General features: G+C 47.9%; 1 protein-coding gene across 3 annotated transcripts; it reads left to right on the top strand.

Moving 5' to 3' along the window:
* On the top strand, positions 1-24533 carry LOC147642497 (ubiquitin carboxyl-terminal hydrolase 3-like). Of its 3 annotated transcripts, none has more exons than XM_086807040.1 (9): positions 1-178; positions 21666-21794; positions 21908-21961; positions 22668-22770; positions 23210-23268; positions 23387-23461; positions 23854-23911; positions 24039-24115; positions 24281-24533. In XM_086807040.1, the coding sequence occupies exons 1-9, from the start codon at positions 104-106 to the stop codon at positions 24305-24307; spliced, it is 657 nt and encodes a 218-aa protein (XP_086663166.1). In that variant the 5' UTR covers positions 1-103; the 3' UTR covers positions 24308-24533. The 3 variants fall into 3 exon arrangements, with proteins under 3 accessions (XP_086663166.1, XP_086663169.1, XP_086663164.1); XM_086807043.1 differs by having other exon boundaries at positions 2-178; positions 24232-24369; XM_086807038.1 differs by having other exon boundaries at positions 3-178; positions 24298-24533.
* Positions 24534-27366: the final 2833 nt, after the last annotated feature.

The following is a 27366-nucleotide window of genomic DNA, read 5'->3' as shown; positions in this document are numbered from 1 at the left end:
CGCACATAACCTATATATATGGCCATGTGAGGCGGGTGACCGTATTTAAACGTCTCTGAAACTATCCCAAAAAAGAAAAGCCTAGTTTCTAGTCGACACGCACATGGCATCAAGAGATGAACGGTCTGGTGCCAAGCGGTGGCTGCCACTCGAATCCAACCCCGATGTTATGAATCAGGTACTAATCTAAGTTTTCTTGCTAGGGTTCCAATGTTTCTCATGTTCATCTTAATCTCTTAGTTAAACACAAGCTAATCCTGTTTAGGGCCTTAAAACTCTAATATGAAACATGGAACAAGACTGTTTCAAGCTCACATTTTCAAGTTCTTCTTTGAAGTGGCCATGTATGGCAAAGATCCATAGTGATCTTTCCATTGCCGGGTCAATTTACCCTGTAGGCGTCATGCTTTCATAGCATCTGAATGCCCCCTGTATGGAGACGCGCTAGGATGGTGCCTTATATGTAAGCTCGAGGCGTTTCAATCACACATATCCAGCCTTCGACTCTCCTTTGATGAATGCAAGAACATTTGATGTGTTTAACATACCTGCATGAAATATGAGGGCTCACGAGGAAGCCTTTCAAGCAACACTTGGAAGCAGGTTCACCAAGAGCATGGTAAAAATGGTTCAATGGTGAACTCAGGGCAACGGCCTAGTGATTCGAACCCCTTACCAGCTGGGCTACATGGCCGTGGACAGAGTTTCCTCTTTTTGCAAGTCACAAGCATTTACTCTCGAATTAATGAGCCAACGGTGTAGGTGAAGACTTATTAATTTTGAGAGAACAGCTTTTGAGTTTGGTTAGAATAAAGAGTAAAGCAAGGTGTGGAGGCTGTCTAGCAAAAGCAACAGATTATTAGGACACACAGTGTAGTGAAAAAGGCTAGCATCCTTTGCATCACCATTTATTCAGCGAGAGCAGCCTGTTCATGGTGCTTTTCAGCCAGCACAGCTCTTTCTATGTGTCTACATTATCAAAAAGGCAAGCAACAACTGTTGAATATTTATCTCTGATTTGCATACACCGAATTGCATGCTGGAGCTCCCCCCCTCACGCTAGCCTGTCGCCTTCCCTATTCGCCCTGCTGTGCGCCGCCCCCCCCACCCCCCCTTTGCTTGCCCTTCCACCTCCCACTTGCCTTTCTCTTGAGCCCCAGTCCGCCCCCATCTTGTGCTAGACTGTTGCCTCCGCAGGTGAAGGAGGGGCAGGGGGCACACAGGCTGTCCTTCCACCTCCCACCCGCCTTCTGCCCCGCCTCCCGTCTTCCTCCCACCTTTGCCACTGCCTCCTCCCCCCTTTCACCCCTTTCATTAACCCTCCTACTGCCGCTTGCTTCTTCCGCCCATCACCCTTCTGTTGCCCCCGTCCCATTCTGCTTTCTGCCTGTGCCCTACTTCCCCGGCCTTCGCCTTTCCTCTCCTTGTCCCTTGACGCCTTGCTTCCGTACCCTATCCTCCCCCACTTCTTCCTCTTAGTGTTTGGTTGCTATTCTTTCGACTAGTGTCGGCTTACTTTGGTCTCCACCCCCTAAGGAGGACTCCATGGCAGCCACTCCGTCATCCCCAACCAAGGCCGCTGCCCCTTGGTTATTCTCCAAACCAGACGTCCAGCTCTTGGCATCGACATTCTTCTCCCTTGTGGCCTCTTCATTAGTTTGCAAGCTCGTGGGGAGCCGCCCAACACGGGGTCAGATTCGGGATTCGCTACAGGCAGCCCTCATTAGCAAGCCCGGCAGAATCACTGATATTCATTTGATCTTACGGTTGGGACCAAAGCAAACCTAAACATGGATGTGGAAAAGCAAGGTTTGCATGTCTCACGCATGATTTCAAGTGTGTTGAGAATCCTATGTATTTTTCTTGTGGTATTTGCTAGTGTTTTGATGTTTGGTTGAGAAGGCATTGGGAGGATCTTACAAATTGGGATCGGAGCGAACCTAAACACAGAGGCGGAAAACCAAGGTTTACATGTCTCACACATGGTTAACAAAAAAGCTTACACTGCGTTTTTGGAGAAAAGCATACATAGCCTTACGGGAGCCTAAAGAGGGCGTCTCTTTTGAATACCCCAATGCAAACACCTGGGGAAGATCTCAACCTACACTTATCTCTTTCCCTCGCCGAACTTTTGCCAGTGGGCAAGATTTGCCCGTACATACAAAGCCAATTGCCCATGTTTTCTTGAGACTTGCGGGACAGTAGTTACTCGTTACTTTTCTTCTACCTCATGAAGTTCATTTCCATGTATGATCTAGATCATAATGAGGAGCACCGGGGGGAGCATTGGGATGTAGATATGCCTGGGCTTGAGGAGACTGGGAAGATGGGAGCAGTAGTGAAAGCATACTTCGATACCGAGGTGGCAAAACTTAGGAAGGAGATGCTTACAGGAATAGTTAAATCTCTTGCAATGGGTGGTTAAAGGATACTTTGATACCGAGGTGACAAAACTTAGGAAGGAGATGCTTAAAGGAATAGTTAACTCTCTTATAGCAACGGGTGGTTTTGAATCCGTCTCGTATTATCTATATCTCCCATTAATTTGGGCGGAGTTCCAAGTGAATAATCCCTTGACTTGGTGGAGGGAATTAAGGGATAAGGCGATTGCATGGGCTGAATTCAAGGCTCAGTTCTGGGCTGAATTTCTTTAGGCAAAAGATGAGATCGATGTGATGACCATTCTTGCAAATGACCAGACTTGCAAACTTGAGCATGTACATTTCTTTTGAAAAGTACTTATGAGAATTTAGGGAGTTGCAATCTTAGACGACATGCATGGATGCTATGTAAGGGCTCTCTTGGAGATCATAAGTTGGAGGTGAGAAAGAATCATAGCAAAACCCTAGAGGATGCCATCCAGTTCGCTTGGATATATGGAGAGATAGTGGGTGCGCTAGAATTGGAAGAACATCTCTCAGAGGCCTCACACCACAAGTACCTTTGAGAGGGCTTCCTATGTAACATGCAACGGAAGTATTCGTATGTTAGAAGTCATCTCCTGTCTTTAGCCTTGAGGTGGCAGGATGTCCTAGTTCTTGGCCGATTTCATCTATGTCTATTGGTGTTGGCCGACTATGTATTACAGGTTGTGGACACCTTGATGATGCTGGCTGACTATTCATACCTGGCCGGTTGGTATTTATGTTGGCCGGTTGGTATTTATACTGGTCGTGGTGGACATGGTCTTGTTGGTTGTCCTAGAGCAGGCTGACTGCACTATGGGGGCCATATAAAATGGCCCCACAGCCCTTGCCACTTATTATCTTGTATTTGCGGATCTTCTTGTGTATATAGAGCAGAGTTACACGCCTCTATCTCTCTGCTCAAGTGTTTCCAGATTTGGTCATCATCTCCGCTGCGTATTTTGACATTGTATTGGAGGATCCTATCACACAAATGCTCACACCGTCTTCTGTATCTTGAGTTTCGCGAGTTTAGCAATCCACTTTAAGACTTCAAACTTTAAAGAGATATGAGAGAGAGAGAGATGAGAACTGTACACCGTATGGGGTCCCGAATTACCCTCTGAAGGGCCCTCTATCCCGTTACCGAGATAGTATTTGCTTTATTATTTTTAAAGAAATTGACGGTGTGACTGACGATAAGCCAAACGCAAGACCTCTGACGACCAAGTGTTGGGCTAAACTATACAGTGCCGTAGAAGCACCAAAGATGTCCAATCTCGAGCCTATGCACTCTTCCCAATGGAATGAGGGAGGGATGCAAAGCTAGGGTTGAGAGAGGGGCTGTTTGGGACTGTTCTAGATTGAGTATGAATGTTGTAAATGAATATGAATGCTGTGTTTTACCTTCACCAAGTGGTTGGAGCAAAACGATGAATAGATGAATGTTGAAAACTGTATGGATGCAGAAAACGCAAGGCTGAATGTTGAAATTGTTGCGTTTTGCTGATGTAGGGGCTGAATGCTCATGCGTTGATGCGCCTAGGGATGTAGGAGGAAAACACTGAGAGAATAGGGCTGAAACTGCAATTGCTTATGCTCCTAGTGCTGAGGATGACAAGCGCTTGAATGCTCCTTTTTTTTTTTTTTCCGAGAAAAGATCCTTTCATTAGTTATGTAAAAAAAACGCCCGTAGGGCTACAAAAGAGATCTCTCCTGCTCCTAACAGAGAGAAGAGCAGTGAATACATCATGGCAGCCCGGGAGACTCTCCCTAGGTGCTGCAAAATACAAGCATCAGTCTAAAGAACTGAGCGGCTAAATCATACAATAGGGGGGGGGAAGAGCCAAACAGGTGGCCTGTAGTGCCAACGGGGAGATCCCGTGTGTAGGGTGTAGAATGGGCCGCAGCGCCAAGTGGTGTGAAAGGCCTGGCGCCGTAAGATCGCCTCATCCGAGTCTCCCCGGATGCGGTCGTACTGTCCTCGCAGGGTGTGGATCAACTCCTGCCAAATCCCCCGAACAGTCTCTGCTGGTGGCTCTAATCTCCCCTCAAAGGCCGTAAAGCACCGGGCCCTCCAGGTGAACCAGATGGTAAGGCTGCTGAGGAGCTCCCATCGTAAATCCCTCTCCTGTGTCCAGCTGGCGGACGAGAAATCCGGCGCCGGAACCAGGCGAGGCTGGCCCCTAATAAATCTGATGGCCTGACTGCCCTGCTCCATCTCATAGCCCATAGCAGGCCCTGACGAAGTCGACCAAGCAGCGGCACCCCACGTAAACATACCCTCTGGAGAGAGGGGGGCCAGAATACGCAGCATCCGCAGCCAAATCTGCTGTGCCTGAGGGCAGTCCCAAAGGCAATGTCTCTGTCTCCATAGGGTGGCCGCATCGGACGCAGGCCGCCGGAAGACCGCTGTAAACAAGCCAAGTGCCAACTGCTGAGCCCCTGTGGGCGACCAGCCACTGAAAAGCCGAGATCCTGCGGGCCTGTCGACTAGCCCAGAGCCGAGCCCAAAAATCCTCCAGGAACTCCTGTGATAGTCCCTGCAATCGCCAATGCCCCGCTGCCGCTGGAGAAACCGTCCTCCTCGCCGTCAAAATATGTCGTCCCAGCCGAACAGTATACTGGAAAAAGGTGATCTCTGTGGCCTCAAGGGATGCATAAGGATCATGCCACTCGTACTCCCCGGGGTCCCACTGTAGCCGGGCCAAGGGGCGCGCTGCATATGCCCATATGCGCCAATCCGGGAGCACGTCAGCAGGGTCGGGGTCAATATGCCACTTCCGAGAAGCGGCAGCCGCTACCCGAATCCTCTGAAAGGTGCACTCTGCAACCAAAGGCGACTCCACCTCCACTCTCTGGAGTCTGCCCTCATCCTGAATCTCATAATAGAGGCATCTGCCATCCTCAGTGCTAGCTCTGACAACAATCAGGATCTCCAACTGTGTAAAGGCTCCCATCCACCGTGGGGCCACTGGCTCGAGAGGTGTGAACCACTCCTCTGTAAGTGCCTCCTGAATATCATCCCTCATAATCAACCCCCCTCTGAAGTGACTCAGCCTCTCCACCTGGGTCTCCTCTGGTAGACTGCAGAAAGCTTGCCAGTCTCCAAAACTACGAGCTGGGCCTGCCGCTAAAGGTCCCCAGGCTAGACGAGGCCGAGAACCCAGCATATGACCCTGCTCTGTACGAACCGCTGGGCTCCAGATGAGCGGCTGCCTGGCCCGCTCCTCAACACAAGAAGGAGGCCGCTGAGAGAGCCCCGGTCTCAGCAGCTCCCAAGCTCTCAGGATACTCAAAGCAAATCTGTCGTCCCATCCTCTACTGAGGCCTGTCCTCCTCATCTCTATGAAGATCCAGCGAATCTCTGGTGCCCAAGTACCCCCTGCAGGAGGCGCCCGGGCCTGCAGTCGCTGCAAGAGGAGCTCTTTCCAAGGCTCAGCGCCTGGAAGCAACCCCCGAACAATAAGCTTCCCCAATAGGGCTCTACTCTGATCGACTGGATCTATAATGCCCAAACCGCCCTGAGCCAGCGGAAGTGTAATAACTGCCCATGCAACCTTTGCCCGAGCTGGCTGACCGTCCCGCCCAGACCACAGAAAGTTCCTGATCAGCCTCTGTACCTGGCTGATGCAAGAGCTCGAGAAAATCCAGCAAGACGTAATGTACCACATAGTCGCTAACAGCACCTGATTTGCCACCACCACCCTCCCAGCCAAGGATAGTCGAGCTGTACTCCAATACAATAGCTTCTTCCGAATGCTCAGAAGAAGCGGGGCAATCTGCTGCTCAGGTGACAAATCGAGGCCAATCTGGCATCCCAAATACCGCACTGCTGTGCCTGGAGGAATCCATCTAAAACCGGGGTCCGGGCTCCATGCCGGAGTGGGAGCACTACTGATCCAAAAGGCCACTGTCTTGCGCCAATTGATCAATGCTCCCGAAGCTGCACTAAAAACCTGGAGCGACTGCTCTGCCCGAATAAGATTGGCCTCTTGGCCATGCAAAAATAAGCCCGTGTCGTCTGCAAACTCAGCATCAAGCAAGTCCTCCCCCCGGACTGGGAGCTGGAGTCCTCTCAAACCAACCTCCTCTGCCGTCAAATACATACTCATAGCCTCCGCAAAGAAGAGAAAAAGGAAAGGGGCGAGAGGACACCCCTGACGGACTGATCTGGTCAGCTCAAAACTCGGCCCCCGACCTCCTGCAATCAGCACCTGGCTGCGAGCTGTGGAATATAAAGCTGCCACCCCTCTGATCCATCCTGGCTCAAAGCCCAGGCGTAGCATAGTGCCCTCTAAGAATCCCCAGTCAACTCTATCGTATGCCTTCTCAAAATCGAGAAGCATCACGACCAAGTCCTCGCCAAGAAACCTGGCTCGGGCCGTCGCCTCCCAGAAAGTAAAGATGTTGTCAAGGATACTGCGCTCCTTGACAAATCCTGTCTGAGTAGCATGAATCAACTCCCCCAGGAAGGGCTGGATCCTCAAACTCAAGGCCTTTGCTAAGACCTTGTATACAGTATTGAGGATCGTAATAGGCCTCCAGTGCCAAATGTCATCCGATACTCCCTCCCCCTTGGGGATAAGATAGATCAAGCCCTCTGAAAAGCTCTGCGGCATCACCCCAGTGTCCAAAACATGCTGAAAGCCCCTGCGGAGGCCTGGCCCCAAAAGGTCCCAATAGCGCATAAAAAAGGCCGGCGTCAGTCCGTCCTCCCCTGGGCAACTATGTCGCGGCAGGACCCTCAAGGCCTCGGCAAGCTCAATCTCTGACAGAGGCGCACCTAGAACTGTGCGCATATGGTCTGTGACCCTCCTCTGCACATGGGCCCACACAGTCTGTCTGCATACATCTCGATCCTCAGTGGCAGGCTCCGCTGAAAGCAGGTCACTATAAAAAGCAGTGGCAATGGCTCTGATCTCCCCGAGCTCAGTAGCTATCGATCCATCCGGTCTACCAAGCTGGCGAACTCCTGCTCGCGCATGACGGGGTCCAGTGATCTCAAAAAACTCCCCAGTCACTCTATCACCAAGCTGCGTCCACTGAGAGGCCTGACGACGATAGTAAAACTCATGTCTCTGCTCCTCTACCTCTCTAACCTCCTGGCGTGCCTGGCACAGCTGGGACGCCACCCACTCACATGCAGGCTGCTGCTCCTGAAGGCGCTGTAGCGAAGCAAGGCTGCGTCTCAGCCGTTGCTCCCGCTCGCGAATCTCTCCCAGTCGTGTCAAAGCTGCAGCATGTAGAAAAGAGCTAAGATCAATGAGTCCCTGGGCACACTGGCCCGCTGCATCCTGGTCAGAGCACTGACTATCATGCCAGATCCTCTCAATGTCCTCAGCGAGACTGGGATCTGCAAGTACCCTCTCTGGGATCCTCAACTGCAAGCTGGGCTCCCGTGTCCCCTCCTCCAATGTCAATATAACTGGCGCATGATCTGAAAATGAGGTGCCAGCAAGAATGCCGACGGAGCCCCCTCGCTCCCCTAACCAATCGCCCACATAAAAGCGATCAATCCGAGATAGATTAGTCCCTCCCTGTCGGCGATCCGACCGAGAGAAACTAAGACTGTCCTGAGACCGGGAGAAAGCCCCATGCTGCCATGCATCTGTGATCCTCAGTGACATGCAAAACCGGTCCCAAGCTGCAAGCTCCGTGCCATGCACTGTAACATGACTGCCTCCCACCCTATCTGCCGGGTCCTCGAGCATGTTGAAGTCTCCCCCAACACACCAATGTGCGGCCTCTGGCAATGCATCTGTAACCTGAGTCCAAAACTCTGCTCTGGCACTAGCATGATTGGGCGCATAGATGTTGAGCACACCCGATAGCTCATCATGCATCCTCAGAATGACATACTGTGCTCTACCAGGCACAATGATCCCTCGATCCACAATGGCCTGCCGCCATACATCTGCAATAACCATGCATACTCCTCCCTGTCCACCCAAAGGACCAAACCCTGCAGACCAAAAAGTGTCCCATCTACCAGGCATCACCGAACCATATCTCCGGATCCTGCTCTCACCCAAATGGTGCTCCTGCATCATCAAAATGTCAATGCTGCCACCAACCAGGCATCTCTGAAGCTCCTGCCTCAAGCAACCTCGATAGCGTATAAAGTGTGCTCCGCCAAGGCCCTGTACATTCCATGAGATGATCCTCATGGATGCCCTGCTGAGGTGGATGCTGTCTCAGCCGTACGGCGGGCCTTCGCAAGCGGCTTGGATGGAGAGTAGTCCCCATCCGAACGGCTGCGAATCTGCCCACCCGGTGTACTGCAAGAATCCCGGATCAGGCGCCAGTGGCTGTGACCCATGGCGACTGCCTCCTGCTCTGATAGAGAAACCTCGTGTATACTCACATAGCCAGGGTCGCGCGCCAAGTCTGCCACTATACGCACGACCAAATGCCGAATCCCTGAGGTATCCACACTCCCGGGATCCAAGAAAAAGTGAGCCAACTCCCAAAGTCGGCCTATCACATCAGTCACCTCCAGATCGCTCATGTGGTGAGAAAACTCAACTGCTTGAGTCTTCAAAGTGCTCAGAGCGAGCTCTAGAGTCCACTCCCGATCACAAGGTCCACATAGAGGGAACGAGAAGGCCACCGCTGAATCTAGTGCCTCCTCCCCGCGGGCCGGAGGTATCACTACATGTACTCGAATGGGTGCTGGCTCATGGGGGCCCTCTGCTCCAAAAAGCCGTGTAAAGGTATAATCAAAGGCCTCCGAGCGCTGTCTAATGCCAAGGCGACTCAGCCGACTGCGGATAGATGAAATCCGTGAGGCCCTAATCGGCATAGGTCTCCTCTGTGATGCTCGAGCGAGGTCAGTGCTCAGCGCTCTCCGGACTGCAGGTGAGCGCCAGGGAACTGCCAGGGTCTCCCGGGAAGGTGAGGCGGGCGGAGGGGGAGGAGGGGGAGGCGAGGGAGGTGGAGAGGGAGCCGCTGCCGAAACCGGAGCGGAGGCGGGAGGAGGCGAAGGTGGAGAAGAGGCGGTGGGAGGGGACGGGGGTGGGGGGGGTGAAGAAGGGGGAGCTGGCATCTCCTGGTCCTCAGTCGCTGCAGGGGTCTCCTCCTGAAGGGGAGCAAAGCTGTTCCTCACGGGAACCCAGTGAGGCTGAGATTGTGGCTGCTGCTGCAGCGGTCTCTGGGCGTGCTGCTGTGGCTGTCTCCCTCGGCGGCGCCCCTGTCCAGGCTGCCACTCCGAGGTCTCTGTGGCCTGAGTAGGTGTCCCGGAGGCAGCCTGCCGAGCCGAATCTGTGGGCGGGCCATCAGTAGCCTGCTGCTGTGGTGGTGAGGGTCGGGGTCTCCTGCGAGGGCAGGCCTTGGCCAGATGACCAACCTGCCTGCAAATGAAGCACTGGTTCGGGAGCCCCGAGAACTCCACTCTCTGATCTATCCACCCCCCCCCTATCCTAGGTAGCTGAATGACCTTAGGAAGGGAGGAGATGTCAGATACCAACACTCTGACCGAAGGTAGCCCAGCTGCTCTGGCCACCACTGAAACTGCTGAGGGGCCCGTCTCAAGAACCGAGCCCACCAATGCTCCGAGCCTGGAGAGGAGCGGAAGATACTCCCGGCGGAGACCAGGGAAACAAACTGTAATATGGAAGAGGCGCTCTCCCTGCTCCGCCGCAGCTGGGTCAAATCCATGCTGCCAAGGCCTGAAGAAAGCCCGAGCACCCCTGATGTCCAGAGGACTCATGGCAAGGACCTTGGCCACGCTCTGGGCGGCCTCAAACTCGATCTGATAATGTCCCCGGCCCAAGAGCTGTACATCCAGGATCTTGCCCACATCTGCTAGAAGGCGGGCCTGAAGAAGATCCTTGATCTCCCCTCTGCTGGGGCGAGTGCCGACTATACGGCAGATGGTGGAATGAGCCTGGAGGCGTTCCACCTCTGCGGTGAGGCTCGCTTCCTCTTCCGGCGAAAGAGAAAGCCTGATGGGGATGTCCTCGGGGGCGGGCGAGGGGGCTGCGGATGAGTCCCTCTGAGGCGAGGCGGGAGGAGTCTCCATCAGAGTCTGAAGCTCAGGCGAAGGCGAAGGCGAGGCGAAAACGGGGAACCTGCAAGAAATGGGCTGCACACGAAGAGGCGGAAGACCGGAAGAAGAGGAAAAAAAAACAGAAACCCCCTGGGGGTGAAGAAACGCACGAAAGCGAAGGGAGGGGGCGAACAAACCCCAAGGAGAAGCCCTGGGGGGGGGCGGCAGCAACAAGAAGGGGGGGGGCGGGGCACTGCTGAGAGGAGGCGGGCGCAAGCAGGCGGAGAGGGGGGGGATGAATCAGGCGAAAAAGGGGGAGGGAGGGCGAATGGGCGAAGAGGGAGGGGGGGGGGTGAAACGGCGCGAAGAGGCTAGGAGGGGGGGGGGGGGATGAGATGGCGAAAAGGGGGGAGGCGCAGCAGCAGCGAGGAGGGGGGGCGCAAGCAGGCAGGACCGCGAAGGGGGGGGGGGGCGCAACGGCGAGCAGAAGGGGGGGAGCAAGAAGCGAAGGCGGTGGCGATGGGCGAGCAGCGGGAGCTTCAGCGAGCGATAACCATGCTAGCCATCACTTGCAATTTTTCTCTCGCTTGAATGCTCCTTTGCTAAATATGATGAATGAATGAATGATTATGCAAGAACTCTATTTATATAGACACAAGGAGCAAATCAGCTGGCTACTGAGTTGGCCGACTGCTCATGTCCAACATAAATGCCTAAATGATGTGTAAAATGCTGAAAATGATGGGAAAAATACCAGAAAAATCCTAGTAAATATCTTGATAAATACTAGATGATATCTGGGGTGTTTACCATGGTCTAGATGCAACGGATGAGTGATGTGCAATATGCAGAATGCTTTTTGATGCAAACCCTAAGGTTTCTACTGACTGTACATGCATGAATGCATCTCTTTAAGTGGGTTAAGGGACTTAGATTGACTGATTGACTTGCTATGGCTAAGAATGACCTACGTAGCTCGTGCCTGACTTATCCTGGACTGAGGATTACAATGGGGTCATGGCGTACGACAAATATCATCCTGAATGGAACTAATACTGTACAATGTTGCACTGATCATGATGAGCCAATTTGTCACCATGTACTACAGTGCAGAGTGCATGTGACATTCTCTCTTGCTTAGCTTGGCGACAGGTTCATGGCTTCCAAGTAGTTCGCCAACAACAGAGGGTACTCTTGAAAGAACTTCTCATCTAGCCATACGGCTTCGTGGGTACCTCGATCTCGGAATTTCGTATAGAACTGACGTATCTGTCGACCGAAACCATGCTTCCAACGATGAAGAAGGATCTGAGAGGGCTCGATGACTTCTACTTCGTCTACCACGTCTGGCTGTTGGTCATTTGAAACATCAAACACTTCTGGTCCAACATATGGTTTTAGCCAAGAAACATGGAAAACATCATGTATCGTCCAACTGTTAGGCAACTTTAACTTCATGGAGACATCACTTAACTTCTTAACTATTGGGAAAGGTCCAAAACTACGGAATGAAAGCTTGGGACACGTTTGCCCACTTGTTTCCATCTTTGTTTCATGATGCGCAGATAGATCCTATCCCCTTTCTTGAAGTGGATATCTCGTCTAAACTTACTTACCTGTCTATGAACTGAATAATGGCGAGGCTCAAAACTGAGGGCCAAACTGGGTTGAGTACCAAACTCTGTGGAATCGACGTACTGATCTTCTATGCTTTTTAAGTCTTTTCCAGAGATGTTGAGAATGGTAGACTCCTGACTGGTCTGGATATTGGTCTTTCTACTAAGAACATCTGCTACTGGGTTATGCTGACCAAGGATGTACTTGCTCAATCCTCCAACTTGGTGGAAGAGCTAACCCTGTCTAGTGTGCTGAGCACTCCACTGGGCACTTGGCATCGTTGAGAGCCACTTAAGTGCTTGGAGGTCTGTGATGACTATGAAAATGCGTCCATAAGGAACATGTTTCAAATGTTTGAGAACTGACTGTTGTTTTAGCTTGCCCTTGAAAGTCTTGGAAAGACAAGAGGGAAACTTGCTAGGAGGTTCTGTCCGAGAGACCAAATCGATATGATGATCCACAGGACGAGAGGGTGGGATACCGGATGGGAGATCATCCTTAAAAATGTCTGAATGAGAAAGGAGATCTGCCAACTGACGGAAGCTGTCTGAGCATAAATCAATGCTCCTTCCGCTCCCAAGCGGATAGCTCGTTTGGCTTGGAGATGAGAAATCATAGGAATGCGAAAAATTCTCCTTTCCTCCCGAATCATGATAGGCTCAGGAAAACTTTAGAGAATAAAGATGTCTTGCCCCCAATTGGGAATTGGTTCATAATGACGAAACCACTAGATTCCTAAGATCATGTCACATCCCAAAAGAGGCGAGACAATGAAATCTCGTTGGAATGAGGCCTTTTGAACTTGAAAAGAAAACTGTTGTGCCCATTGAGATATGTGGGTGTGGAGACTAGGTGTAAACCTGTCTACCTCTAAATGATAGGGCACTAAGGTACAGTTCATGTTGGTAGCCAACTGGGGAGAGATGGTGTCCTCACGATAAGCTAAACGCAAGACCTCTAACGACCAAGTGTTGGGCTGAACTGTACATTGCCGTAGAAGCACCAAAGATGTCCAATCTCGAGCCTATGCACTCTTCCCAATGGAATGAGGGAGGGATACAAAGCTAGGGCTGGGAGAGGGGCTGTTTGGATGCTGAAAACTGTATGGATGCAGAAAACGCAAGTTTGAATGTTGGCTGAATGCTGAAATTGCTGCGTTTTGCTGATGTAGGGGCTGAATGCTCATGTGTTGATGCGCCTAGGGCTGTAGGAGGAAAACGCTGAGAGAATAGGGCTGAAACAGCAATCGCTTATGCTCCTAGTGCTGAGGATGACAAGCGCTTGAATGCTCCTTTGCTAAATATGATGAATGAATGAATGATTATGCAAGAACTCTATTTATATGGACACAAGGAGCCAGTTGGCTGGCTACTGAGCTGGCCGACTGGCCGACTGCTCATGTCCAACATAAATGCCTAAATGTGTGTAAAATGCTGAAAATGATGGGAAAAATACCAGAAAAATCCTAGTAAATATCCTGATAAATACTAGATGATATTTGGGGTGTTTGCCATGGTCTAGATGCAATGGATGAGTGATGTGCAATATGCAGAATGCTTTCTGATGCAAACTCTAAGGTTTCTACTGACTGTACATGCATGAATGCATCTCTTTAAGTGGGTTAAGGGACTTAGACTGACTGATTGACTTGCTATGGCTAAGAATGACCTGCGTAGCTCGTGCCTGACTTATCCTGGACTGAGGATTACAATGGGGTCACGACGTATGACAAATATCATCCTGAATGGAACTAATACTGTACAATGTTGCATTGATGATGATGAGCCAGTTTGTCACCATGCACTACAGTGCAGAGTGCATGTGACATCCTAGCAGAAACTCAAATTGAAGATTGGGAAAGCTTCACTAAACCAAAACCAGATCAAGCCTTAGACTTTGGGTGAAAAACTTGCTTTTGACTGTTAGCTTGTTGAGAGCGTGATACTCCATGCAAAGTCAAGAGTATCGGTCCTTCTTTTTGACAAAAAGGATTGGGGTTGTGAAAAGCGACACACTAGAGCATATGAAACTAGATCGCAACAACTCTTGGAGTCGACGGTCCAACTTCATTTCCATTGCCTTGCTAAGGGGATATAGAAATTTGCACCGGGATTCGTAACCTAGGAGGAGTTCAATTTTGTGGTCCTTTGGTCTAGATGGGGGGAGCTTAGGGGGGAGATTGTCCCCAAGAAAGATCTTCTGAAACCGGTTATGCAAGGCCTTGTACTTCTTAGAAGCACTAGTAAGTGTTTGGGTGGTTTGAACATAGATCACTGCACATTTTGCTGTCAGAATACGCAGCGGAAGACTAATGCACGTAGAAGACGCATCACCATTGAGCTCCACGAACACCCCCAACGGGCACTGCAGCATCCCTCCATCGGGCTCCCATCTCCCGGTGGGAGGCAGACTAATGCACGTAGGAGACGCATCACCATCGAGCTCCACGACACCCTCAACGGGCACTGCAGCATCCCTCCACCGGGCTCCCATCTCCCGGTGAGCTGCCTCCCAAAACACTGGCCGGAGGAGATGATTATGACAAGGTGCCACTCTAGCCTATATATGGCTCTTCAACTTCCCATGCTTCCACTTATGGGATAATCCAAGGCACCTTCTAGCCATAGATCACACGCTCGAAATCGCCAACCTTCCAACACCCTCCCTCGATTCGAGCTCCGCAAGCCACCAAGGCGCGAGGGGGTCCCCCCTAGGACCACACACGCCTGAGCCGCCCAGGACCACACGCGCCTGGGCTCTGATACCATGTCAGAATGCACAGCGGAAGACTAACGCACGTAGGAGAAGCATCACCATCGAGCTCCATGAACACCTCCAACGGGCACTGTAGCATCCCTCCACCGGGCTCCCATCTCCCGTTGAGCTGCCTCCCAAAACACCGGCCAGAGGAGATGATTATGACAAGGTGCCACTCTAGCCTATATATGGCTCTTCAACTTTCCATGCTTCCACTTATGGGATAATCCAAGGTACCTTCTAGCCATAGATCACACGCTCGAAATAGCCAACCTTCCAACATGTGCACCTCTCCGAATCTCTCATTTAGCCTGGATATAATGGGAGGGCTACCGGCTTCTAAAAACCAACCACACAAGCGATTTTTTTTTTAGAACTTTTTTTTTTCTTGGTTGAATCTCTTCACCAAAAGACAAAGCTCTGATACCATTGTAACATGTGGAAGCTTACAGACAGGATCATACTTTGATAATGAATATTCAGCACCTTGGTTCTTGACGATAGCACAATGTAGCGGAGATGAGAGAGAGAGAGAGAGAGAGAGAGAGAGAGAGACACCCGATTGGGTCCCAAATACCCTCTGAAGGGCCCCCACCAAGGATTGGTGTATTTGCTTTATTGAATGATGTAAAAGACTCGACTTCTTGCAGACCTTCCTTGGCTAGAAATCAGCAGCTTGAAGGTGTCCTAGTCTTGACCTTCAAGTTCACCTTGCCTTCATAGTAGTTAGGGGGGTGTGTTTGAAACGGGTTTCCTAAAAGTTTCAAACGCGTTTCAAACGGGTTTTGTAAAATCAGCCCGAAGTTTCCTATCTACAAGTTTTTGCATGTACAAAATTTCAAATATATACTGTATAAAATATGTAAAAATAACACTAAATGCATAGAATACATGGAAACATCAATTTGAAGCCTATAGTCTTTGAATCACAAATAACAAAATCCATATAATCATCCATCATCAATGTCAAACCATACATGATACTGTCACACTACATAGGTTTAAAGTTAAAACTTATGAGTTTGAAGTATTCATGTCACATCAATGATCATACATAAATCATGATGAATCAATAGTCATGGCCCAATGCCCATAAACAATACATAATAAAGGCACATGGCTTATGGACAATGGCTTAGGCTCTCGACTCTTAGCCTAGCTAGTAGCTAGTCCTGCAAGTCCTCAATCTCCTCATCCTCATCATCGTCAGACTCAGACACACTGTGAGAATCTGAATCGGATGTGGAGGAAGACTCAGCTGCACTCGCCTCACTTGTTGCACTGGAACTAGCACCTGCTGTTGTAGATGAATGTGCACAACTAACACGTGCAGGTGTTGTGATCTCATATAGCATGGCATAAATGTCACGCTCCTCTCGAGGAATCTCTGGGACTTCTTTCACTTTCTCAATGTCGATTTTATCAACATTGACTTGCTGAGGCTCGATGGGATTGCCTACCAACTCAATTAGGCGGAGGTTGCAATGACAAAATACCAACCACTCTAATTGAACTGCGGACAACCGATTCCTCTTCTTTGTATGGAAGAGGGCCCAAGTGCTCCAATTCCTTTCGCAAGGACCCGAGCTACAATCTTGTGATAGGGCTCGAAGATAGGACTCGAATGGCGAGGGATTTTTGTCATAATTAATGCAACAAAAGAAGTTGAAGCCCTTATTAGAATTTAGAAATAACTTATAAGTATACTACAAGTGGATTCTTATGCAAGATTCAAGAACCAAGAGTCAAGACTCACCAAGTGAGGGGTGCTGATGCCATATTTCTCCCACCATGACACTGGCTGTAGCTGTGTCTCTTGCATTTTGGCCGTCACAGAACCAAATTTAAAGCTACCATTTCGGAAAATCAGTAGCTCATCCTCTAGCTGCCTTAGCAGGTCCACATCCCCTCCTGTGTATCTCTAGATGTACTGTTGCCATCCATCCTCAAGCTCATTATTGTATTGCACCTCATTTCTCCAAAGAGGATGCAATATGTGACAACTGCATGGATTGGTCCATGAAACCAATCCCATTGTGTGTTCCACACAGCTCGGATGTCTTGAACCCTAAAAAAACAGCCATGAAATGTATACAGTATAATGTCATAAACATGATATTATACAAGATTGAAGAATCAAAGAGACCAAGAGTGCATGCATAATGCAGCATACATCTCTGCTGATAAGACGCTGTAGTGGTTCAAAGCTTTACCAATTCCATCCATGAACTCGTACAGGAGTCCCAGAGTGCTGTCCTCCATGTCCGTGATGCGAAGAACACTATAAATAGGATGAATGGCCTTTATGAGAGCTTCAGCCTTTTGCCACCAAGTGTCTCTCATGACAACACGTACAAATGCAATGGCCTTGGGACTATCACGATCATCCCAAGCCATCCACTCCCTGGACACCATTGTGCGTAGGAGTCCATGGCGGACTCTCACCAGCCTCTCAACCACAATGATCGTGTATGCAAATCTAGTGGTAGAAGGTTTGAGAAGCTCTAAGTCACTGTGTGCCCGATACATAGCAAGCACCGTTGGCCTCTTTGTCACAAACTTTACCATCATGTGAGAGGTCTCAAAGATGTGTGACACCCAACCTATCTTTGCCACATCCTTGATGAGGAGGTCCGAGCTATGAGCAGCACATGAAGTATCCTTCCCATGGAGACACAGTTTGAGCCATTATCAGTGATCACCTGCACTATATTCTGTGGTCCTATCTCCATGATAGCCTCTCGAATGTGTCGCCAAATGTACTCACCTGTCACCACTGTGCTTGCCATGGATGCATCTATAGCACGCAAGAACATTGTGCATGATGAGACACGGATGTTATAAACATTCCTTTTTCTAACGTCCGACCATCGATCACATAGAAGAGTGCATCCATATTTTTTCCATGTTTCCTTACCTCCATCTCCATAGCTTGACTCTCCTTCTGAGCTCTCGTGTGTGCAAGGCCGCATATAAGAGGGCCCCTCCCACTCACATCCTATGCGGCTAATTGCCCTCATGGCCTTTTTCCATTGTGCGATGCGCACAATTTTGAAAGACAAAGCACATTGTATGAAGAGCTTTGTTAGCTCTCGGGTTGCCTCTTGCTTTGCCTGCATCTGTAGACTGGCTTTGATGCTCCCTCTTTGCAAGGCCTTGGCAATGGGGATGGGAATCCTTTGTGCTTGCTCGTGGTGCAAAGCTACCTTCTGAAACCTTTTGTTTCTTGGATACACTTGTACTACTTATAGCTGACACATCCACATCTTCATTCCTCTCCTTTTCTGCCAGTAACTTCATTTGGCCTAATAATTTGGCTCTCATCCACTCTTGTAATGATGCCTTGATAGCATCTGGCACAAGTGGAAAAGAGCTAACTCCCTTCCTTGCTAAACCTGTGAAATGTGCCTTCACCCGGTCTATGGTGCCACCGGACTACTTGCATTGCCATTTGGAAGCACCTCCACCCTTGTAGGAGGCTAGTTTGATCACATGGGTCCACATATCATCTCTTGTGGGAGGCATTTTGTTGAAGGAGTGTGCTTGCAAAGAAACCCCCAATTTTCAAACCACTTCAATTGACAAAAATCAGCCATGTAATGGATTACATAGCTGTTTAAGACCCTTGGGCAAAGTCTAAGGCAAACGTTGGAGGCTTAATGGGGTCACTGTGAAGAAAACCCTCTCCATCTTGCCCCAAATTGGCTAAAATTAGCAAGTAGGATTGATAAAAAACACACCTAGCTGTAGACACGCGACCCGAGGGAGGAAACGTGCAGGTTTGGGGCAGTCCGGGCAGCGCTTGTATTCGATGTTGACGATGAGGGGAAAGCGATGCTCGGAAACCAGAGAAAAAATTATCCAAAGACTCGCCTGATGATGACGTGGGATTTTGGGGGACAAAAAAAGGTTATAAAACTTGTGTGAAAGAAACGTGTTTCCTACAAGGAAACGTTTCGGAAACGTTTCCACGTTTCTTTTCTTTTAGGAAACGCGTTTCCTAACTACTCTGATTGATAGTAACCCAAGGCTCACTTATATAGTGCTTATTGTTACTTTATAAAGAACAATCTAGTCATAAATAGCTAATAACCTTGGGAAAAATAAAAGCTAAACCTTAGCCACTTGAATCCACTTGAATTAATAGTAACCCAAGGCTCACTTATATAGTGCTTATTGTTGCTATATAAATAAAAATCCAGTAGCTAATAACCTTGGATTTATTAAATTTGAACCTTAGCTACTTGAATTTGCTTGCTTTTCCTAATCCCAGGGCTCCCCTAACCTTGTTGGATTAGTCTCTAAACCCAATGGTTAACGCAAGGTACGTAACAAGGGCTTCCAGAGATGCAATAGTTTATGATTTGGTAAAACGGAACTCATGATCGGCTTTAGAGAGAAGCAGGTTAGGAATAAGTTGATCCTTGAATGCAAAAGATAGGGTGGAGAAGGTCTCAACTTGGGAGACAGTGGCTAGTTGTAACGTGATTTCATTTAGGAGTAAATGTTCAAGGAAGGGAAGTATACCAATGCTAATCGTTGAGATTAGAGCCTAATTTGGTAGGGTTAGGGGGTCTGGAGTGTAGGGAAAGTAGGCAGATACGAGAGGCTAAGGTTGATTATTAATAATTCCATGTAAAGTGGCTATTTATGACTAGATGGTTATTTATAGTAGTAATTATCACTATATAGCATAGATTATTATCATGGAAGAATGACCATTCTCCTTGCCATCGCCTCTGTATATCGCGAAAGTTATCTTGAAAAATAGGACTTATTGTGGGGGTGGTAGTGGTATGGGACGCCAAGGTTGATTTGGCATGGATCTGTGTGAGTGAGCTTTAGCCCTTGTCTTGGGAGAGGTTCGTGGACGTGGATTGTGGCTGGGTGGTGAGCTTGCCTGCACCCTTGTACTAACCTTGTGTTAGCGTGCGATTTAGGTGATTTCTTGGGAGGACCTTACACCTAGGGTTAGCTGACTTGGGGGCTGGAGGATTAGGAAAGCAAGCTGATTATAAGGGTCAAGGCTTATAATAACTCATAAGTCAGTTATAAGTGAATAATCACGTAAGTATAGCTTTTATTGGAAAAATGCATTTAAGTGAGGATTATGAGTGGAGTGGATTATTGTATTATTGTAGCCTTGTGCTACGATGGTCAGGACATGGGCCATGAGAGTGCTAATCCACTCCTTCCAGTCCATAGTGATTCAGACAGTCTGCCATCAGTCCCTTGGGATGGGGTCATGGTGTAATGGGATACCACAGATGGGAGCCTTGACCCATAGGCTCGTGGGAGATCTGGTTCTTGGACCTACGTTGGGTGGTGAGCCTGAGCCTACCGTTGTTAATTTGGATTAACCATGCGTTTATTATGTGTTTGGGATTGAAGGTTTGGTCATGACAAACCCTTGACAGTTATTTTCTTCTATCAATGGTGAAGTGAGAGAGCAAGCCCAAAGTCAACCCTTTTTAGGAACGGTTGTTGTGGTCCCCCATGGACACCCCACCACCCTTGTGGGGTAGTGGTCCCAAATGTTAGGTATTCCATGCCAAGTGGTTGGGTGCCCACACACTTGGTGGGGACTATATTCCCTCTCCACACCACAAAGATGGTCATCTAATCACCAAGCTTTGTCCTCTGTTTAATAAGGTGTCCGGCCTTAATGAGTGTAATGTGTACCTGTCACATTCACATTAGCTCATAAAACCTCTAAAGATAAAAATGGAGAGAGTCACTATGCTTGTGGAGCTACATCAAGTAAGTCCTAGGAAGCATTGGTCAGGGAAGTTGATGATCTTGGTCAATGGGCCAAATCCCTCTCTTAATAGGCAATGAAATCTCCCCTGGATCTCATAGTACACTTGGCATCTGCGAATGTAATACTTTTTGTCTCAATCTCTGTTAAGAAAAGTCTAGAGATCTACCTTCCCTGTCGATTCACTCTGACCTCCCAGCCTCCACTCTAGAGTCTAAGGTGATGGTATCTAGGGCACATCAAAAAGGGGGTTTCTCACACATGGGATCTACAAAGCAGCAAACATTCGAGGATACATCTCCCTCTCACTAGCTCAGTAGTTTACTTCATGTTCATTTTGTCCTTTTTTTTCTGGACATCGAGAAGACATTGACAGTTGTACATTGATTTGTCTCATAGGTCAAGTTCGGCCTCTAGTAGACGTTAATACAGCTTCTTTCTTTCTTTCTTTCTTTCTCTCTTGCTCTCTTTCATCCCTCAACAAACAACATCCTTCACCATGTGACCTCATAAAAAATCAAGTGGGTGAGGGTCGAGACTCGGGACTCGAGACTCGAGAGAGAGTTCTGACTGACAAGTTGGACAATTCTCCCTGCCCAGACACGCAACCACGAGCCTAATCAGTGCCAGCCTAACTAAAGTGTACTGCTTGTGATAATGGCCATGTGTCACCATAGTACAGCTGATGCACATGACAGGTTTACCAAGAAATAGCTAGATGGGGCAAGTTGTGTAAGCAAGAGGCGAAATATCTACGAGGATGAAAGCTTATGGTGAGTTGCAAGAGGGTGCTCAATGTGAGATATACCTTCTTGCACTTCAGATCCAGGGGAAAAACCTTGGTTTTGGTGCATTAAAGAGGCTTGTTTTACCATTTAGGGAAGAAATCCGGTAGATGTATACTAGTTCTAACTATTTTTTGGGCATTGCTCTTTGGAATCCACAGTTTTTAATCTTGTTTTGTCGCATTATATTTCTCTATCAAGGCTGACATCTATTGTAGGTTGACCCTTTAAAATCCTTTGCTTTTTGTGTAAATCAAGGTAGCAACTGTTTTGTATGTTCTTTGAATGAGATGCTTACCATACAATATCACGAGTTCATATTCAAACTTTGTATGAGTTGTTGGCCACTGCAGTTTGTGCAGGGTCTTGGGGTCCCTCCTGACACGGAGTTTGTGGATGTTTACGGTTTCGACGATGAGCTGCTTGCTATGGTTCCAGCTCCTGTGTTGGCTGTACTGTTCCTTTTTCCTCTCACTGATGAGGTGCGTGTCTTATCTGCATTAGGCAGGAGGAAGAACCCTTCTGTACATGCTGTTTGGATGTGAAGCCTTTTATATATTCTCCACACGAGTCTTCTTTTCTTGTGCAAATACAGTTTGAAGCAGCATCTCAAGCCGAACAGCAAAATCATGACAAGGAGGACCATCATGTAAGTATTTTACAGCTTGAAACATACACATGAGGAATTAAGGTTTCTGGCATGTATCCAACTTGCTTAACAAGGATATCTGAATCAGCTGTAGCCTGCAAAACTTGAACTTCCGTTAGTTCATTGGACCTTCTTAGAGGGACTGTCTAGCTCCTTTAGGGAGCATTCCTGAGCCTCAGGCTATCCTGGTGTCCCATTTTACCAGGACCCACCAATCAGGTGTAAGGTTTGAACAAGACCAAAGCATGATCTGGGTCCTGATTCCCAGGGTCTCCACCCTCTTGGGAATGTCACTAATGAAATCAATTCTCACTTACATAGAGAGTTTTCTTAACTTTAAGGTTGCTTTACCAGCTCATTAATTTAGCAACTTACTAATACTCAATTAGTACCAAGTGTCCCATAATTTAGCCACTAATGAGCATTAGTCTAGTTATGTCTTTTGGGGACATAACACTTCAAAGTAAGCTTGACTTTGCGCTGTAAGCATCTGTTATGTGGGATGTGTAGCAAGCACTTCATGGTTTGTGTGGAAACATGTAATGGTTTGGAGGCTTTGTGGTGGAGCCAAGACTGCACTTGTTCTGAAGAGGGGCTATATAGCAAGTGAACAGTTTTTTGGTACATTGCGATCTCTGAGCACCACTTGTGTTAGCTCTCAAATAAATCTCTCCTGTATCTTGATCTTTTGCTTTACTTTTTTCAGGTCAGTGGCAAAGTTTATTTCATGAAACAGACAGTGGGGAATGCATGTGGCACGGTTGCTCTGCTCCATGCTGTAGGAAACAATCTGTCCCAAGTACAACTGAGTAAGTGCTCTCTCTTTCTCTTTACAGTCCTGTATTTTTTCTACTCTTCTTGGTTTCTTTTATTACCAAAACAGGAAAATTTGTTTACAAAGCTTCATGCCTACACGGGGAATTTTCTGCCCACAGTAAGGGATTTCAATAAAGTGAACGTAGAATCCACTCCCGAGCAATCTACCTGGCAGGTAGCTAGAGACTTTGCAATAAAAGAAATAAATAGGATGGTAAGCTGGATGCACCAAGATGCAATGCATCAGCCTCACCCTCGGATTCACTCAACCAGAGCTTTGAATGCTGAGAGCTTGCTTTTTAAATATGTCCGGACATTTTTTAAAGAAACTGTCGTAAAGTGCTAAGTGATTATGAATGAGTATGTACAGTATATGCTTCTAGTTGTATATGCAAGTTCTATTCACTTAAGTAGTGAATTCCACTTGGACAGTGCAGGGATCTTATTTTGAGAGATTCTTCCAAGTCACTGCAAATTTGACACCTGATGAGGTATGTATGTAACTCTCGTGCTTCAGTATGAGGTATATAATTCTTGTGTCTGAGTATGGTGGTGTAATTCAAAATTTGAAAGAATTTATGTTTCATTTCTGAAATGTCTTGCTTGCAGAGAGCTGAAGCCTTTGAAAATGATGATGAAATAGAAGGTGTACATTCCATTGCTGCAAGTGCAGGCGATACTGCCGTTAGTATATTTCACAATCCTCATTGGTTGTATCTTTATGAGCTTATATTATGTCCACAATATTCTGAATCTGATCAATTGACAAATACAATGGTGTGTGTTGGTGGGTTCTTGTTTGAGTGGCAATTGTATCATGTTGCCCAGGAGGGGTGTGACACCTACAAAATATATTATATGTAACCCATTACGTAAAAAAAATTTTGCAATGGTGTTTAGTATCTCCAATTATCAGAGCTTTCTTGCTATATTTGACACCAAGTAATTCTAGCCAAGTACTTTTAGCCAAGTTATGTATCCAAGGGCTTGCTTTGCATTCACGAGAAGATTGTTAAGAGCTTTTGTGATTTATAATCAGGTTCTGAACGATACTAATGATTTTTCTTGTTCTGCAGCCCCCTGATCTTAACACATCAGTTGATCTACACTTCATATGCTTTGTTTGTGTGGAAGGTATGCATTTTCCAGATATAGCAGAGGTTATTATTTGATAATTTCTGCAGTCAAAATGGAAGCTTATCATATCTTCTAATGAGGTGGTTTTTGCATGCAAAACGTTGAACTTTGCGTGAGGAGGCAGGTGGCCTTTATGAACTTGATGGAAGGAGAGCTGAACCCATCTACCATGGAGGCTCTGCACCAGAAACACTGCTTGTGGTAAATTTATTAAAACCTTTAAAAAAATGAAAAATAAAATTACTACCTGATTGGGTGGCAGAAAGCTCATATTAACATCGTCATCATTCCTGTTCTTGATTACTGGTGTTGGCCAGGTATTCGGATGTTTGAACTAACCTCAAGACCAACTAAGGTAATTTTCAGTGTGTTTTTGTGTGCAGGATGCTGTGAAAGTTATCAAATCCTTTATTGAAAAAAACCCAAATTCTGTTAACTTCAATGTCATTGCCCTTTCCAAGATGATGTGACTAAATCCATTCTTGATAGAGGAGGTGTACGTAGATGTATGTCCTCAGTTTATATGCCCAGACTGTTGCAAGTCTCCAGCATTGTACTAGCCATGAGCATGTTTTGAGACATTTTTTCTCGGCTTAATAAGATTAGAGGAGTTGCTAAAGGAAGTTTTGCGGTTCTTAGTAGCACACTCATAAATACCATTGCAATCACTTCCAAAGCTTGTTAGAATGCCACAGTAAATCCAGTAATGCCCTCAGATTCTCGTTCCACATTGATTGATTGATTTTTTTTGTGTGCGTGTGTGTGTGTGTGTGAGAGAGAGAGAGAGAGAGAGAGAGAGAGAGATTTATTAACGTCTTCCAAAAGACCGAACTCGGTCTATGAGACAAATCAGTGTACCTGTGTGGGGTATCCTCTGTCATCCCAAGAAAATGAAAAAGTACTGAAATAAAAAAAAAGCTGAATTTGGGTGTGCAATAAGTACAATGAGTGGGGGGGAGGGGATGATGGAGCTCTACTACTAGGAGAATGCAAAGCTATATGCATGGAGTATACAATCATGATATGCAACCTAGCTAGCTCCATCCTGTACCATACTGGGGGTATAAAATGGTATACATCAATGAAGGGGGTGTCCACAGCTCCCTGAAGAACATGCCTGGGTTTGCTCTAAAGCGAGCCAGTCGCTCCGCACCCTCACTGTGAAACTGAGCTCTGATCTCTGTCATCTCTCTCTGGTATAGGCGTGGTGTCCGAAAGCCAGGTGTCCTCTGTCTCCTGTGGGCTCTGAGTGTCTCTGCTCTTTGGAGAGTAATTCCCTGCTGTGTAGGGGCTGGGAGTGGGATGGATCTCTAAAAAAATGTAGTAATCTCTGTCTGTCGTCCCTCCTCTGGAGCTGTCTGAGCCTGTAATGGTGTCTCTCTGTGATGCTGTATGTCTAGAATGAATCTCCCTAGTATGCGCTGGTCTGTTGCCTCAAAGATCTGGTGTAGGGAATGTGGCTCTTTGAATAAAATGGGATATCTCTCTCTGATGGCTGTGTATGCTCTGCATCTGCATACATAATGCTCCTCACTCTCCACCTCTCTGCACAATTTGCATACCCTCTCCTCTCGGGGGATCCGTGCTGCTCTGCCAGTCTCGATCTCCAATCGATGTGATGAAACTCTAAGCTGACCAATAGCCACTCGGGAGCCGTGTCGTAAAAAGCCCTCCATGTATCTAGGCCTCTCTAAAAATCCATCATCAGTGATACTCATGAAGTGATCTCTATAGTATAGCATCTTTAGTGGAAGAGGCTGTGTAGGCGATATCCATGTCTCTCGTGTATAGAGCTGCCATAGGTCATGTCTCAATACTCTGTTCCTCTCACTATGAGAGACAGATATGTGGTGCATCCCTGTCATACTGGAATGGTGGTAGATGATCCATGTCTAGGCCATGCTGTGAGAACCAATGTGACCCGTGCATACCATGATCCTTTGTCTCCTGCCTCAGCCAGCTGTCTAGATGCCTCAAAAGCTCTGTATGACAATCTCTCCTGTGGCATCTCTCTGAATCTGTCTAGCAGGCATATAGTCTGAAATATGGCCTCTACCATCATAGGAGGCGCAACAAACTCTGCTCGGATAATGTCATGAGGTACTGACGGTTTGCTGCGTATCATGGGTGCCATCATGAGGGCGTGTGGTCTCTCTATCTGTGTCCACCAATGGGTAGCAAGGCCTGGCGCCCATACCGCTGCTCCATACATCAGTGCTGGTGTGACTAATGTGTCAAATAGCCACCCCTTCGTCCGGGGCTCCTAAAAATGCACTTGTGGCACTGTCTCTCTAGCATAGCCAATGCTGCATATCCCCTTGTCAATCTAGCTCTGGCTGCTGAACCCATGGTGAAGCGTGTGGCTGCCACAGAGAAGGTAACCCCTAGGTACACGTATGATGTCACCACCTCCACCTGGCGTCCTGCGAAAGTGAATGTCAGTTGACTCCTGCCTTGTCTCGATGTATGAAAGACCATAACCTTGGTTTTTCCAAGGTTCACAGTAAGACCCCTCTGTGTGCAGAAATCATCGAGTGCATGTAGATGTTGTTGTAGACCTCCTGGAGACTCAGACACTAACTAATACAATATCATCAGCATAAAGCATAATATGTATTGAGGTACTTGCTAGATCAACTCCATCTCCGCCTCCCCGTGTAATGAAGTCAGCCACCTCATCAATGTATAACCCAAATAGCGTGGGGGAAAGTGGGCATCCTTGCTTCACACCAATGGTGCTAGCAATAGTCTCTCGGACATACCTCCTGGGCATCTGACTCGCCCAAAAACCTGCTCACATAATGCATCGATGCCCCATGTCATATCTGTTGGTATGCCAAGAGACTGCAGGCGCTGAAAGAGCCCCTCTTGTGGTACTGTGTCAAATGCCTTGCGGAAATCCACAAAGCAGCAATAGAGCTTTCTCTTCCTCACTCTGGCCTGATCAATCAAACATCCCAAAGTGAATACATGGTCAGTGGTAGAGAAAGCTCTCCTGAAGCCTGCCTGCCCTGCCTGATGAGCATAAACTTGCTCACTTAGCATATAAGCTAAGCTCTTGCTCCAACACTGCACCATAGAGTTTGGCCAACACGTGGCCAACCATAACCATCCTGTAGTTGCTCGGATCGAGCATATCCCCTGTTTTGTGGATCGGCACAATGGTGTGCATCGTCCACTCCGTAGGCAAACCCTCTGCTAGTGTCTTGTTAAACAGGTGTGCAAGAAAAGGAGCCAAAGAATCTACTGCATATATGAGATGCTCACCCTGTAGGCCCATATGGTCGGCGGCCCGTCCATGCTGTAGGCGGCGGATAGCTTCCTTTACCATCGAGTGGGTAAAGAAGCTAGCTGTGGTAGGTCGAGGCTCTTGTGGCTGAGGTATAGGGGCGTGGTATAGGCCCTTTGCATATGTGTGCCATGTCTGTGGGTCTGCAATGGGTGTCGGTGTT

The sequence above is a fragment of the Cibotium barometz genome, chromosome 1 (assembly GCF_041138505.1).
Source record: "Cibotium barometz isolate CiBa-2024 chromosome 1, ASM4113850v1, whole genome shotgun sequence".
In the NCBI taxonomy this organism is placed as follows: Eukaryota; Viridiplantae; Streptophyta; class Polypodiopsida; order Cyatheales; family Cibotiaceae; genus Cibotium; species Cibotium barometz.
Note: the sequence above shows the minus strand (reverse complement) of the source record. Positions and strands in the feature narration are given on the sequence as shown.

What these genes read in the sequence shown, in the direction of transcription:
- LOC147642497 (XM_086807038.1), top strand. Translation starts at nt 104, where the DNA reads ATGGCATCAAGAGATGAACGGTCTGGTGCCAAGCGGTGGCTGCCACTC. An exon ending in TCTGTCCCAAGTACAACTGA is followed by an intron (nt 22,771 to 23,209) that starts GTAAGTGCTCTC and finishes CCACTTGGACAG; the next exon opens with TGCAGGGATCTTATTTTGAG. An exon ending in CACCAGAAACACTGCTTGTG is followed by an intron (nt 24,116 to 24,297) that starts GTAAATTTATTA and finishes TTTTGTGTGCAG; the next exon opens with GATGCTGTGAAAGTTATCAA.